Source organism: Orycteropus afer, unplaced genomic scaffold (assembly GCF_000298275.1).
Source record: "Orycteropus afer afer isolate SDZICR_OR568_19922 unplaced genomic scaffold, OryAfe1.0 scaffold00036, whole genome shotgun sequence".
Classification (NCBI taxonomy): Eukaryota; Metazoa; Chordata; class Mammalia; order Tubulidentata; family Orycteropodidae; genus Orycteropus; species Orycteropus afer.
In genome coordinates, this window is record NW_006921623.1 from 2,917,818 (window position 1) to 2,931,546 (window position 13,729).

At 39.2% G+C, this 13,729-nt stretch overlaps 1 protein-coding gene across 1 annotated transcript in view; it reads right to left on the reverse strand.

Moving 5' to 3' along the window:
* The window catches only part of KMT2A (lysine methyltransferase 2A), a 107,960-nt gene that overhangs the window by 36,527 nt on the left and 57,704 nt on the right, over positions 1-13,729 (reverse strand). The window contains exons 17-27 of the mRNA XM_007936472.2: positions 13,470-13,580; positions 13,100-13,173; positions 12,285-12,478; positions 11,839-11,945; positions 9,022-9,159; positions 7,176-7,334; positions 6,799-6,916; positions 6,599-6,677; positions 5,336-5,496; positions 4,594-4,779; positions 164-4,403 (exon numbers count right to left, since the gene is read on the reverse strand). Coding sequence (XP_007934663.1) covers positions 164-4,403; positions 4,594-4,779; positions 5,336-5,496; positions 6,599-6,677; positions 6,799-6,916; positions 7,176-7,334; positions 9,022-9,159; positions 11,839-11,945; positions 12,285-12,478; positions 13,100-13,173; positions 13,470-13,580 — 5,567 coding nt within the window. The remainder of the gene's footprint in view (positions 1-163; positions 4,404-4,593; positions 4,780-5,335; positions 5,497-6,598; positions 6,678-6,798; positions 6,917-7,175; positions 7,335-9,021; positions 9,160-11,838; positions 11,946-12,284; positions 12,479-13,099; positions 13,174-13,469; positions 13,581-13,729) is intronic.

A 13,729-nucleotide genomic window follows, 5' to 3' on the forward strand; every position in this document is an offset into this window, starting at 1 on the left:
ATCACTACCAGCAGAAAAAAAATCAATATCAAATCCCAGAACCTCCCCAAGTAATATAACCTCGACAGAGGAGTGCCACTCCCATAAGACTACTCCTTCAACAGACTCTAACCCAGAGCACAAAAATTCCAGACCCAGCATAGGGAATATTTGGATCTCTTACCCTGTGACTGAGGTCAGGGGTGCTGTGTTGGCTTCTTGGTCTGGAATGTGTGCTTCAGAAGAACTGGTCCTCAAATGGGAAACTTTGTGCTTCTTGCCATTCCCTTTGTCCAAAGGCAGCTGAATCCGTTTGATTTTTGGTTTGGATTTAGTGGGACCCGGCACAGAGGGGCTTGCTGACTGCTGTCCAGAGGATGGAGACCCTCCAGGAGAGGTTGAGCTGGCTTGCATAGCTGAGGGTAAAGCCTTGTTCTGCTCTAGCCCCATGCTATTGGGAGCATCTGCTGTCTGGGTAAAATTGGATACCTGGGTCCCTGAAGCAGAATCAAGATCACGCTGGGAAGAGAGAATCCCAGTTTTGCTGGCAAGGAGCTGGTTCACATGCTGAAGCTGATAGTGTTCTTCTGCTTCCCCAGAAGGTGAAGCAGCTGTGATGCCCGTACTCTGAGTGGAGGGGAGCACACAGATGCTAGATGCTGCTGTCATTGCAGCAGTACCAGGAGTCTGCGATGTCCCCAGTTGTGGAAACATTCCTGAACTTGGCGGTAAAGCCACAGGCTGGTCCTGAATTCCCAGACTCTGCTGGCTAGCTTTGATTAAAAGATTGCTTATGGAACCAATATCTGGGTTACCAAGCAACCTTGGGTTGGTTAATGTGACATGTCCTGGAACTGATGTACTACTTGTAGGGGTGGTTGTAGTTTGCATGGATACAACATTCAAAATTGAGGAACCAGATGCCAAGCCAGACACAGGCCCTGATGCAAGGTGGCTAGTATCCTGGCTTATGGTTGACGTGCCCGCCGCTGTGGCAGCAGTTCCTCCCACACTCGGTGGTAACAGGGGTGCCTGTTCAAAATACATGATGCCAGATTTAGACCTTTTTATGATGTTGGGGACAGTTCGGTGAGATGAAGTATTAAGTGACCCCAAATCTAATAGATTGGGATGGTTTGAAAGCTGGGAAGGTGTGAAGTTAATCAATGTCATATTAGAAACGACATCGGAAGGGGCAATATTTGAAGGGGTACTAGAGGGAGCAAGTTTTTTATTCTTTCGGGTCTGAAGACGAGATATGGGTCTTTTCTTGAGTGCAGAGGATGGAGAGGCTACTGTGGTACTGAGGTCTGTCCTTTGGCTGGCTTCTGAAACCAAAAGTTGGGGATCTGGAGGAGGCTGAACCCCAATAAGTAGGCCTGAAGGAGGACTGCTGATGTTGGGTGGGAAACTACTTTGAGTAGCTGCAGGGAAGGAATGTAAGTGCTGGTGATGAGGCATGGGAAGCAATCCTTTACTAGCAGGAGGGAACAAAGATTGAGAAGTTGGCAAGCTTGGATTTAGTCCTGTGGTTAGAGTGAGACCACTTCCCATGGGCCCCAAAACTGAAGTATTTGTCTCCAACACACTGGGTGTAGAACTAACAGAAGAGGTCAATTGGATTTTTTGGGTCACTCCATTAGGAAGAGTTTGGAGAACATAAAGTGGCTGCATGTTCTGGTTAACAACAATTAGTTTCTCAGTGGCTGGTTTCAGGTGGGGTGGAGTGGTCTGGACAGCTGCATTAGAAATCTGAGATGGACCAGGACTATCAGTAGAATTGGGCACATATTTCTGGTTCTGGATAGGAACAGTAGGGGAAACAGGTACCTGAAGGCCAGGGGTGCTACTGTTTCTAGTTAAATCCTGATTGTTGCCATGACCTTGTTCCACTGAACAAGGAGGGGTGGAAATGTGGTCTGCATCCATGTGTCCTTGGATAAAATGATCAGGAGTCATGTGACCTTCAGGGGTTGGATCTACTCCTGGACTCAACAGTGCAGAGTCACCTTCAGAAGCTGCCACAGATTTTTCAGTGATGGTCACTCTCTTCTCCCCTGAATCTGAGATTACAGCTAGTCTATTAGGGTTCTGGCTAGGGACTGTGGGACTCCGGGTGGTTAGGACAGAGAGATCAGACGGTAGTTCTAGCGGCAACTCAAACTGCTCTTCAGCTGAGATAGAGGAAGAGACACTACTGTCCACAGGTTCTGTGGTTGGCAACTGCTGAGAAAATACTTCAAAAAGACCCATGTCTTTTCCACGATTACTGTCAAGACCCAAACCTTCACCAAGATTCAAGAGTTCTGATGAAGATGACTCTGGGCTTTCACCCAAAGCCTGCATGGATGGAGTATTCTTGAGTACAAAGTCCATAATGTCTGAAGGCAGGATGTTACCACAGTCATCACTGTTGTTATTGTCAGAATCAGATTTCAGGAGCTCAGTATTATAGGTATCCAGCAAATTTTTGTCCGAGGGGGTACTTGTATGGACTCTGCGGCTTGACTCTAATGAACTGAGTTGTGCTTCCAAGGAATCCTGTCCCTGTGTTTTAACTCTGCTGACAGAGTGGCAGTTATCCATCTTTGGCTCATTTTTGTGACCAGAAGAACTCTTAATGACATGTTCCTTTTCACCAGCATCCTCAGGTCGATCAATTTTTAAGTTCTCTGTTCCATTCTCTTTACCGTTTCTTTTTGGAATCTGGCTGCTTTTCCTTGTTGTGGCTGTAACACTAGTATCACTCTCTGTCCCATCATCAACACCATCCAACTGTGAAATTTTTGGAAGATCACATTGTTCCTCCTCCCGAAACAAATTATGAGATGCCAGCCGTTCCTCTCCACTTGAGGAAATCACTGTTCTAGTGAAATTGTAGTAGTATAAGTCATCTTCATCTGATGTGCTGAGGTCATCGGCCCCATCCACCTGTCCTTCAGCTGATCTCTTACCTCGTTTCTTCCCAGTTGAGCTGCTGTAGAATGGAATGTCTTCCTCACCATAGGATCTTACTCCATAGAGTGGAGTGAGCCCAAAGAACATGTTAGAGCGTGCCCGCGCACTGCGACGAGGGTATCTCCTCTTAAAAGAGCCATCTTCCTGAGGTTTAGGACCATCTGGAAGCATTAGGTTTCTGTCCTGTACTGGAAGATTCTGATAGTTGTTACTCTGAGAATCTTGGGATGAGGTATCATTGGGGCTTGGCTGGGCCACTGGAACATCTCCTGGACTTTCAGAAGCGGAAATTGGTTCTGCTGGAGATGCTGACTCTCTTTGCAGAGGAGAAGCAGGACTACTTTCTTTCAAGGTATTTTTGGACTGACTTTCACTTTCCATTTTTAGAGGTGTCAGTGTTACTTTGACTGTGCGTTTTCGGGGTGTCTGTAATTCCTTGGTAGATCCTTCTACTTGCATGGATGAAGCTTTAGGGACTCCTGGAATAGAAAGAACTTTATCCCCAATCTTATCAGAAGAAACATTATTACATGGTCGTTGCCCCATAAGCTCAGGAGTTAAAACTTCATCGACAAACTCTGGCTTTAGGTTTCCTTCTTCACCAGTTGTCACCTGACCAGGTTCCAAAAAGGATTTAGTGGAATGCTTTTCTTTTAAAGTTTCTTTACAAGGTTTTTTCCCTTTTTGTTTTCTATCTCTAGAACTGGATCCCACATGATCATTGATAGAAGATGATCTATTGCTCGCTCCAGATAGCTTCAAGGTTTTAACTTCAGTATCTTCATCTGGAGACAAGTTTGCTGACTGAGTAGGATCTGTGTGTTGATCTCGATCACGCCTTTGCCCTCTCAAATGGAGTGATGGAAAGGAGAGGGTCTCTTTAGAAGAATATGGTACTGAAGAATGGTCAGCAAAAGTTCCGATTTTACTAACATTCAATTCTCCAGATGTTGCATTATGAACCTGTGGGGCCAATTTAGGAATTCCAGGGTAAGCCACATTATGTGCAGATCCCTCTGAACTTTTGGAACTTAGCAGTTTGGTCTTCTCTCCCTTCAAAGAGGAGCTCTTGGACCCCGATTCTGCAGTAGTATGCTTCATTTCTGAAGATGAAGATCCATCCAAGTGGCTGGGTTTAGTGCCTACAGTAACCAATGTCCTTTGTAAATTTGAAGAGGTGGGAATGTTTTGCCCTAAATTAGTACTTGAATTCAATGACCCTAAACCATGATCGACTGCTTTGGCACTTGTCTCAAGATCTGTAGCAGTTCCAATGGTAGAGACTGAGGAAACGCTGTTCCTGGAGTAAGTACTTCCAGTTCTCATCGGAGACATTATCCGGAGTTTGGATCGCTGGGGTGACAAGGAAGAAGTACTGTGACGCCTGGAGCCAATGCTTCGAAGTCCAGAGGAGAGTAAAGGATCACCCACTGTGACTATTTCATGAGTGGTTGGGGTAGGACTTCCTAAATAAGAGAGAATTAATTAAGTCTATTATAGATAAAACACAGTGTGGTAGTCACTGGTTTCAATGACTTGCCTATATATATTTATAGATAACTGAAAATCTATAGTTTCAATTAGCAACAGTAACTAAGATAAAGTTGCAAACTAATCTTTGGGTTAAGGGTGAAGTAGGTCAATGAAGTCCTTTACCTGCAGAAGGCAATGGCCTACAGCCAGGGGATCTCTGTGTTGGAGAATAACTGGGTGTTCGAATCCTAGGGACCTTTGAGATGACATGATAAAAACAAGAACTGGAGGTTTGAGAATGAGGAGGTCGATCTGGTGATGGAGGATTTACAATTTCAGCTGTGTTTTGACTCTCTTTAGATGAAATTTCTGTGGAAGAAAATAAAAATGATTATTTTAAAAAACAAGTCCAATTAAGGGGAAAGAGAGAGCTTTTGCTTGAAGTACACTAAAGGTATGTTAATGGTGGTGGGATAATTTGGAAAAGAGAGCTAAAATGATCGCATAACTTGAAGAATGTAAACAATGTCACTGAAACATTTAAAAAAGAAGTAAACTTAATACTTTTTGGTGGGAAGTTATTGCTTAATGAGTACTAAATTTTAGCATGATTTAAAAAAAAACCTTTGGAAATGAATAGTGGTGACAGTTGGACCGCATGGTGAATATAATTAATGTCACTGAATCATACACTTAAGAATGGTTAAAATTGTAAATTTTTAGTTATATGAATTTTACCACAATAAAATTAAAAAGACAAAAGAAATCCAATTAAAATAGTGAACAAATAAACCAGTAAGAAGCCAGCTATTAGGTAAATGTCAAACTAGAGACAAACGAAATCCCACAAATAAATGATCTCCCACCCTCAAATCACAATGTGCTCAAAAATCCAATTCAAGTCTCAGCTTGACCGAGATCTAACCTGTAAAAGATGTCGGACTATGAGCAATGGTCCTATTTTCATCATGTTCAACAGTGCTGTTGATATCTGGCTCTACAACTGGAGGACGACATTCCACTATCTTGCACGTATACACACAGCGCTTGCGAGCATCTGTGGTGCTCCAGTACACCCTGGAACACCTGGCAAACAGATTTGGAAAAATCACTGTAAGTGAGTATATGGAAGCAGAAACTAACATTTGTCAAAACCTCTCTTCCAAAACAAAAAAAATAAATAAATCTCTCCTCCATCCTAGATTTTCTGGCTTCCTTGATTTATAGTATAGAATTCAGCTTTATTTCATAGGTTCCCAAGGAACTTACAGATTTCCCAAAGCTTTTGAAGTCTTGCTTTTTCCTAGTCTCTCAAAAAACAGTATATCATCTTTTTTTAATTGTATTGTAAGCAAGGGCCAAAAACTGTAAAATATCCTAAAACCCAAACACAGGAAAATACTAACTACTACAAGAAATAGTTCCTGACCTTTGATAGGGTACCACTGTTACAAAATGAATACAAAGAGAGGCCCTAAAAATAAAACAAAGGACAACCCAGTGGTGTATCCTTGTAGAAAGGCCCCATGAGACAAGGGAAACGTAATTGCCTCAAATTTGCTAGATAACTGAGGGAGCCTAGTTTGTACAACGAGTTAACAGCTAAATGTGGAGGACAGACTGTGTTGTCAGAATTGGATAATACAATAAATTGGTGTATATATGGCAAAACGAGACTCCATAAAAGGAGACGGAGAATTTTTAACTTACGTTGTCAATTTAATAGAAGTTTTAAAAATCTGTTTCATATAGGAGAGCTTGCTGAAGAATTTGATTATTACTGTAGAGTTTTATATTTTTAGAAGGACTTATAAATGTAAATTGGGGACAAAGGCATAGAGTGTTTGATCCTTGACAATAATCTGAACTTTTGTATCCAGATGAATGGAATTTAGAGGACTCTTTAAGAGACTGACCCTGTACATTTCTGTGTTTTCTATTTAGGTTTTATTTGGAAATGATTCGGGAATTATGCTAACAATACTTTTTTCCTATAATTGGATTTAGCTGACCTAAGATGCTGCTTTAGTCCTACTCTACAAGATGATGGAACCAGAGAACTAGGGACAAAAAATAGCTAATTTTTAGTAATAGTTAAAAATAGCTAACAATATGTTTCTACATTTAAAGATCATTTCAGCATTTCAGGGTGCTCAAGTTGCTGTCTTCTCTTTATAGTGCTACTTACTGATATCCAATAGGAAAGAGCTTATCTTCACAGTCAGAAAGATCATTCAGAATCCCCAAGCAGTCAATCGTCATCGAGCCTGAGCAAGGAAAGAGTAACTAATTAGAGGGGATAACAAGAAGGCTCATTTTAAACTAAGGACTATAAAGTACCCCAATGATACATACAGTCTTCCCTAATAATCGAGGCCTAGGTCATACCAATCATCATGTGGATATTTTCTGGTTCCAGGCCATTCAGAAACTTCCTTCTCAAGCTGATTCCTTCGAAGTCCACAAACACTCTTCTAAAGACTTCAAATCCATTCTCAGGAACCACCTTAAATACAAACCCGGGGTAGCTGTTAATAGGTTGTCTTGTTAAACATTATTACACTGATTCTCTCAGAAGGAAAGTATAGAACCTATCTCAATACTACCATTTTGTTTTACTAGCAGGACTTCTGTATTTCTGTTAAGAGGATGTGACTTTAGGAATACCTAATAGAGAGGCAAAACAGAGTTTACCATCTTGCTATTTTTCAGTCTTTCTTCCCTGAATTCCTATGATTTTTAGAAAGTAACTGAAGCTCTCTCACCTCTCCTTTGATCAAATCCCGATGTCGCTGGCAATATACTTTTTTGTCATCCAGAAAGACACAGTTCTTGGCTCGGGAACACATGAAATGATAATTGCTGGTGCAGGACGTGAGACAGCAACCTACAGTGGCTCCTGGCTTTTGGCAGAATTCACATCTCTAAAAACACAGAAAGAACAGAATCCTGTTCAGACTTTCAGATGTTTTACACTGTTTAATGTTTGCTCTATAGAATCACCCCACTCTAGGTTTCCTGTAGTTCATTTTGTTTATTGGTAATGTGCTGAATTACAGAAAAATAATATAAGCCATAAAGCCCCCGCACTCCCCCCATTGTTCACAGAACCTATAACGATTAAGTTTAGATTTAGAACCTGGAAAAAAATATACTTTTTTTTTTCTCAGATGAAGTATTGATTTAGAGAAGATGAAACTTTGAAGATCAATGCTATAAAAATCATTCTGCTAGAAGGCTTTATACATATTCTAACGAGACTCAGTTTTAGAAAAATGACACTGGTTAGAAACAAAATGGTACTTTAATTACTAGGCTTGACAGTAATAACACAAATTTATCACACGGTTTCAAGATTTCCTTCAACTAGTTCTGTACGTCACCACTATATTTTGTTATAGTCACAATGTGGGCACCCCTCCAGGGAAAACTTTTTATCTGTGATCTCTACACAATTTATACTGCTGTTTCTTTGGTTCTTATTTCTTTCTAATGAACATCTACCTTCTTCTCTCCTTTAAAATACAGCTTTTAAAATTTTACTCTCACTTGCTATTGATCCACACATCTATTTTGTGAGGTTATCCTATTGCAGTGTAGTAAATTACATAGTATGGCTTTTCTGGCAATAAGTTTTTGTAAACTCAGTGGTGGAATTTGCTGTGAGCAACTGAGTAGCTCCTGTTTGTAAAGTTATCCACCTGGTGTATTTCTGTTGGGAGCAGCATGAAGTAACATTCTGGGAAGCCTGCTCTCTCTCAGGTGTATAGAATTCTGATGTTGTGATTGGTTGGTTTGGCCACCCTGCCAGGCTCAAATGGAGCCCTCCTGGAGGCAGAAGAAATCTCTCATTGCCAGCTGAGATACGTGAGAGACACGCATTGTTGAGAGAAAGATATTTTAGAGACACGCGCTGCTGAGAGAGACACCGAGACACACTCACTGCTAAGAGAGACACCGAGAAACAAGCACTGCTGGCTGAGAGACTGAGAGAGATGGTGGGCTGAGAGAGAGGAAACTGAGCTTGTTCCTGAACTTGAATTATAGCCTGTTGTTTCCCTAATAAACCCCATAATCTGTGAATTCTGTGTTGCTACTACAGTGAATATCAAACCCAACAGAGAAGCAGTGGGTGCTGTGGCATGAACGGTTGGTGTCAGGATTCGTGAGAGGGCTGGAGGGAGGCAGCAGATCTGGCCTCGCAGGAACAGGCCTTGGGCTACTGATGGTGATTCTGTCTTCCTCTTATGGGGTTAGAGGAGGTCAGAAGGTGCAGCTTCCTTGTCCCTTTAGCACCTAGGGACCATCAGAATGACTCAACTGGGACCTTTGAGATAATTTAGTGTAAATACTTTAATAAACAAACATTTATCTCACACATCTGAATTATTTCCCAAATTAGATTATGCTTTGTTTTCTATTTCTTTTGCATCTTTTCTCCAAGGTTCAGGACAGTAATCTGCATACAGTGCACACCATCAATACTTGTTGTGGACCAGCTATTCTAAAAGCATTGTGAAAAACATCAGTTAAGTCAGCATTTGGTCACAGAAAGAACATCTGGAAACTGAGAGGGAATCTCTTTCACACAATTTACCCATATGATCTTACCAACTGCTTGCCCCTGATCACAGCCATATGCACATTCTTTAGTGATCCATCATCATCTTCGAACACTTCTGCTGACCACAAAGCACAATTTACATGTGTCCACTCATTTTGGCCAATGTATAGCAAACGACCAGCATCCTATGAAATAAAGAGACTGATTTATTTTTTTCTTAAAGAATAAAATGCCAAGGAATGTTTTCTTTAGTTATTAGCTTTATCTCAATCAAGATAACCTCAAGACAAGAAGGTTAAAGGAAAGAGAATTTTAGGATGGAACATCTTAATTTCTTTCTTTCTTTCTTTTTTTTTTAATAAAACACTTCCCTTCTTTTTTTTTTTTAAATTTTATTTTGATTTGGGTGAAGATTTACAGAGTAAATTCACTTTTCATACAGCAGTTCACATATACTTTGTCTCATGTCATTGACCAAAATTTACAATGCAACAGCTCCCCTCCTTCTTCCTCCCCATAGTTACCTCTTCCCAGTGTCCATCCCTCCATACTCTTCTGCACCCTGAGCTATCTCCCTGTGCATAAGCAGCCCTTCCTTCTCCCATGATTGTTCTCTCCAGGGCGTGTGTCTACTTGAGGTAAATGTTTAACTCACATGCCTGTACTTTGTTTGGCTGGAAACCACAGGTGTGGGTTCAATTCCAGATCTGAAGGGCAGCTAGGGGCCATAGTCTCAGTGGTTCCACCAGGCTCTATTGGACCAGCAAACCTGGTCCCCACCTTATTTTTTTTTGTGCCTTCAAATGATTTTGAGTTTTGGGACATCTTAATTTCTGAAGACTGATTTTTTAGATCTCATCCAAATACACTATGAATGACATTGGAAATGAAATTTCCAGGTCTCAGCTTTATGCACTTTGGATGCAGAATCGGAGAGCTAGTCAATGAGGTACATTATTATTTCCAAGTGATTCTGAGGTTCCTACCTACTTTTGCTTTATATATCCTAATATAATCTTATTTTACTTCCTCATTAACCTCCATGTCTATATAGGTATGACCGGTAATGTCTGATAAAGAAAAACAGTATATTGGACTAGAAGACTAAAGGAGTAGGTTCTGGGTTCAGCCTCATTATTACTAGCTATTTTACAGAAGTTAATTGACTTGAAGAGGTTAGACCACTGGCCCAAGGTCAAGGGGAAGGCCCTCAACAAGATGGATTGACAGAGCGGCTGCAGCAATGAGCTCAGGTATAGCAGGGATCATAAGGCTGGCACAAGACCGGGCAGTGTTTTGTTCTATTGTACATAAAGTCTCTATGAGTCAGAGATGACTTGACGGCACATAACAACAACAACAACAATTGACTATTCGGGATTCCCAGGTAGAAAAAATGAGAATGCTTTGCTTAAGTTGAATTTGTTTTTTATTGTTTACTTTTAATTAAGATTTATTTTGCTTTTGGGTTTTTTTTTTTTTTTTTTTCATGAAAGTCCAAATAAATTATTGAATTACATACACATACATAGACACATACCCACACACATATATATGTATATACATGGATGCTCTGGTGTCATAGTGCCTAAGGCATTTAACTGCTAACCAGAAGGCTGGTGGTTCAAACCCACCAGCCACTCCTTGAAAGAAAGGTTGAGCAATCGACTTCTATAGTGATACTGCCTCAGAAACCCAAGGCGGGGTCGCTATGAGTCAGATCTGACTCGATGGCAGTGAGTTTGCTTTTTTTGGTTTATGTATATACATATATACACACACACATATATACAAACATACATACATATACACATACATACACACATATATACATGCATGCACACAAACACACACACACACATAAAGATAACCTCCAGAAATCAAGTCTTTTAATTCAGGAATATATATAAAAACCACAATTCATTTTTCAGTATTTGTCTCTTCCCTCCTTTCTAGATTACTTTTTTTCACAGAGCAGAAATATTATATAAATCTAAAGGATAAAAAAATAATATGCAAGGTTATAAAAATGTGAACTGACTTTATAAAAAACCACATTTCAAAGCTAGTTCTCTCAATTGCATTAAAAGACTTTTTTTAAAATTTTACATTGTAAGTGTTTAAAAAATTTAAAATTTAAATGTTTACAATTTAAAATTTAAAAAAAAAATTTAAATTCTAAGTGTAGGAGCTCTGGTGGCATTGTGCCTAAAGCATTTGACTGCTAACCGGAAGCCTGGCAGTTCAAACCCACCAGCCACTCCTCAGAAGGAAGGCTGGGCAATCTACTTCTGTAGAGATACCACCTCAGAAACCCAAGGAGGGGTCACTATGGATCGGATCTGACTTGACAAGAATGAGTTTGGGTTTTTTTTTGTAAGCACACTATGTGCTAGACACTCAATAAGGCTTTGTATAACTTCATTTAATTCTCACAACCACTTTGAGGTGGGCATTATGGTTACCTTCATTTTAAAGATGAAACTGAACCTTGGAGAGGTTAAGCCACTTGCCTAAGGTCAACAAGTAGACAGTAACACACAGAAAGGAATCCAGGCAGTCTGCCAGAACTGGGTTCTTAACCACTGTGCTATATTACATTAAACACAAGCTATTTAATATGCAACTTGTATTTTATCCACAAAATTTTTTGAGGAAATGCTAGTAGATGACTAGACACGAGCAGATTAATTTAAAACAAATTATCATTCAATTAAGTATAAAAAAACCCCAAGTGCCACAAACTAAGTGACAAATAACCATTAATTAAATTAATGGCACCCAATCATGAAGTTTAGACATAAAGGACACACAATCCATTTTGGATCTCTACTAACTAGGACCCTGTGTCACAAAGTACTCACATTAGCACTGTCATCACCATATGCCAAACATAATGCGCACTGTCTATTATCTTCTATGCCTGGGGGTGGGTTGAGCTCTGGACTATCTTCTCGGCTCCTGTCAGTATCTTGGAACCCAAAAGACATCAGTTAAAATTAGCAATACTATGTCTGATTTTCAGGGGAAAAAAAAATCAGCTTAAATAGCCCATAGTCTATAGAATAAATACTTTCAAAAATTTTTCAGTTATGCTATGCTACCTCATCACCTATGTTACAATATTTAAGAGTATTTATGTGAATTCCTTATTAACATCCCAAGTGAAGGAAAAATAGTGATTTTATTACTTTCAAGAATGACATGAATATTACTTTCAGATATACAAGTATATTAAAATTAGATTCACAAAGTCAATCACTTGCATTTAGAGGGGAAATAGATAATGACTTTTCATCTAGCTCCTTACTCAAAATTGGTGGTGTAGGAGGATGGAGAGGAGTTGGTGAGTCGGGTTCTCCAGGACCTTTGGGCTTGGGAGCTGGAATGATTTTCTTCATTAAAGGAGGCTGCTCAGTGTGGCTGTTCTCCTCTCGCTCCTGCCACTGAGCATAATTATGATCAAGCGAAGGTGGAAGCACTGCATTTGGTAACATCCCACTGCTGAAAATAATCGATTCAACAAGCATTTATTGAACTCCTACAATATATCTATAACTTTACAAAATAATCACATTCTTTTAAATATCATTGAGTACTGGCCCCATGTACAAACCATTCACAAAACATAAGATCAAGCCACAAAATATGAAAACTGCCTAAACAGACAAAAAATAATATTTTTTTAAAATGTAATTTCAAAATGGTTAAGCTTCCAGAAACAAATGATAATACTACTGAAGAAGTGAAAGGACTTACTGGAATAAAAGTTAAAGGTTAAATACGAAAAATTCAAGAGAGGTAGAGAACATCATTTGAAATAAGTAAAATAGAACCTAATTACAAAGGCTATATCACACATATATTATACATATGTCACAAGTTAAACCAAGTTTCCCAAAGTATAATATATAGAATAAAAATATAAACAAGAGAAATAAACAGAATAAAAAAAAATAGCCTATAATAAACATCAAGTGTTGTCTCTAAACTAGAACTAAAAAAGCATTCCAACATATTCCTTTTTAATATGAAAATCTAGTCTAAAAGAAAGGTAATATAGAAATATAAAAATTTTCAGCTTTCTAGCTGACAAGAAGAAAAAGTGCTACTGAATTTACTTACTTGCTTGATACTTTATTTGGCTCCCAAAACCTGGACTTTTTGACACTGAACCATGGAAATACACGTTCCATTTGCTAAACGAAAAACAAACAAAATGTAAACATGTGATCATTCATTTGGAGACCACACGAAAACCAACAACTTCATACGAGCTTCTATGTCAATATGAAGATAATTTCAGGAAAAATCTATTCACTTTGTCAACTCACCAACTTCCTTCCAAAGAATCAGGGGAAAAAATTAAACCAAAAAATGTATTATACACTTGGCAAAGCAAAAAGCAGGAAAAAAAAAAAAAAAATCTGGTCTATTTGTGTGGATAATTACTTATAGATAAGCATTAAAAACATAGATTATTAACATCACTCACCCGAATAAAGAAGGACTTGACCATGCTGTTGGCTTTTTTAATCTCTGGCTGCCCTCCATCTGAATTAATGGCTGCTTGAATGATCTTCACAATATCATCACTGAACTCCAACTGTACACAAAAACAAAGTATTCATTATTCATAAAACAGTAAACTCTCAGAACCATTTCCTCTTCCTCCTACATCACTGAGCAGAGATCTAAGAGAAAACCAACACCTTATTTCAGTACAGTGTAATTTCTTTTTGGCTAAAAAAAAAA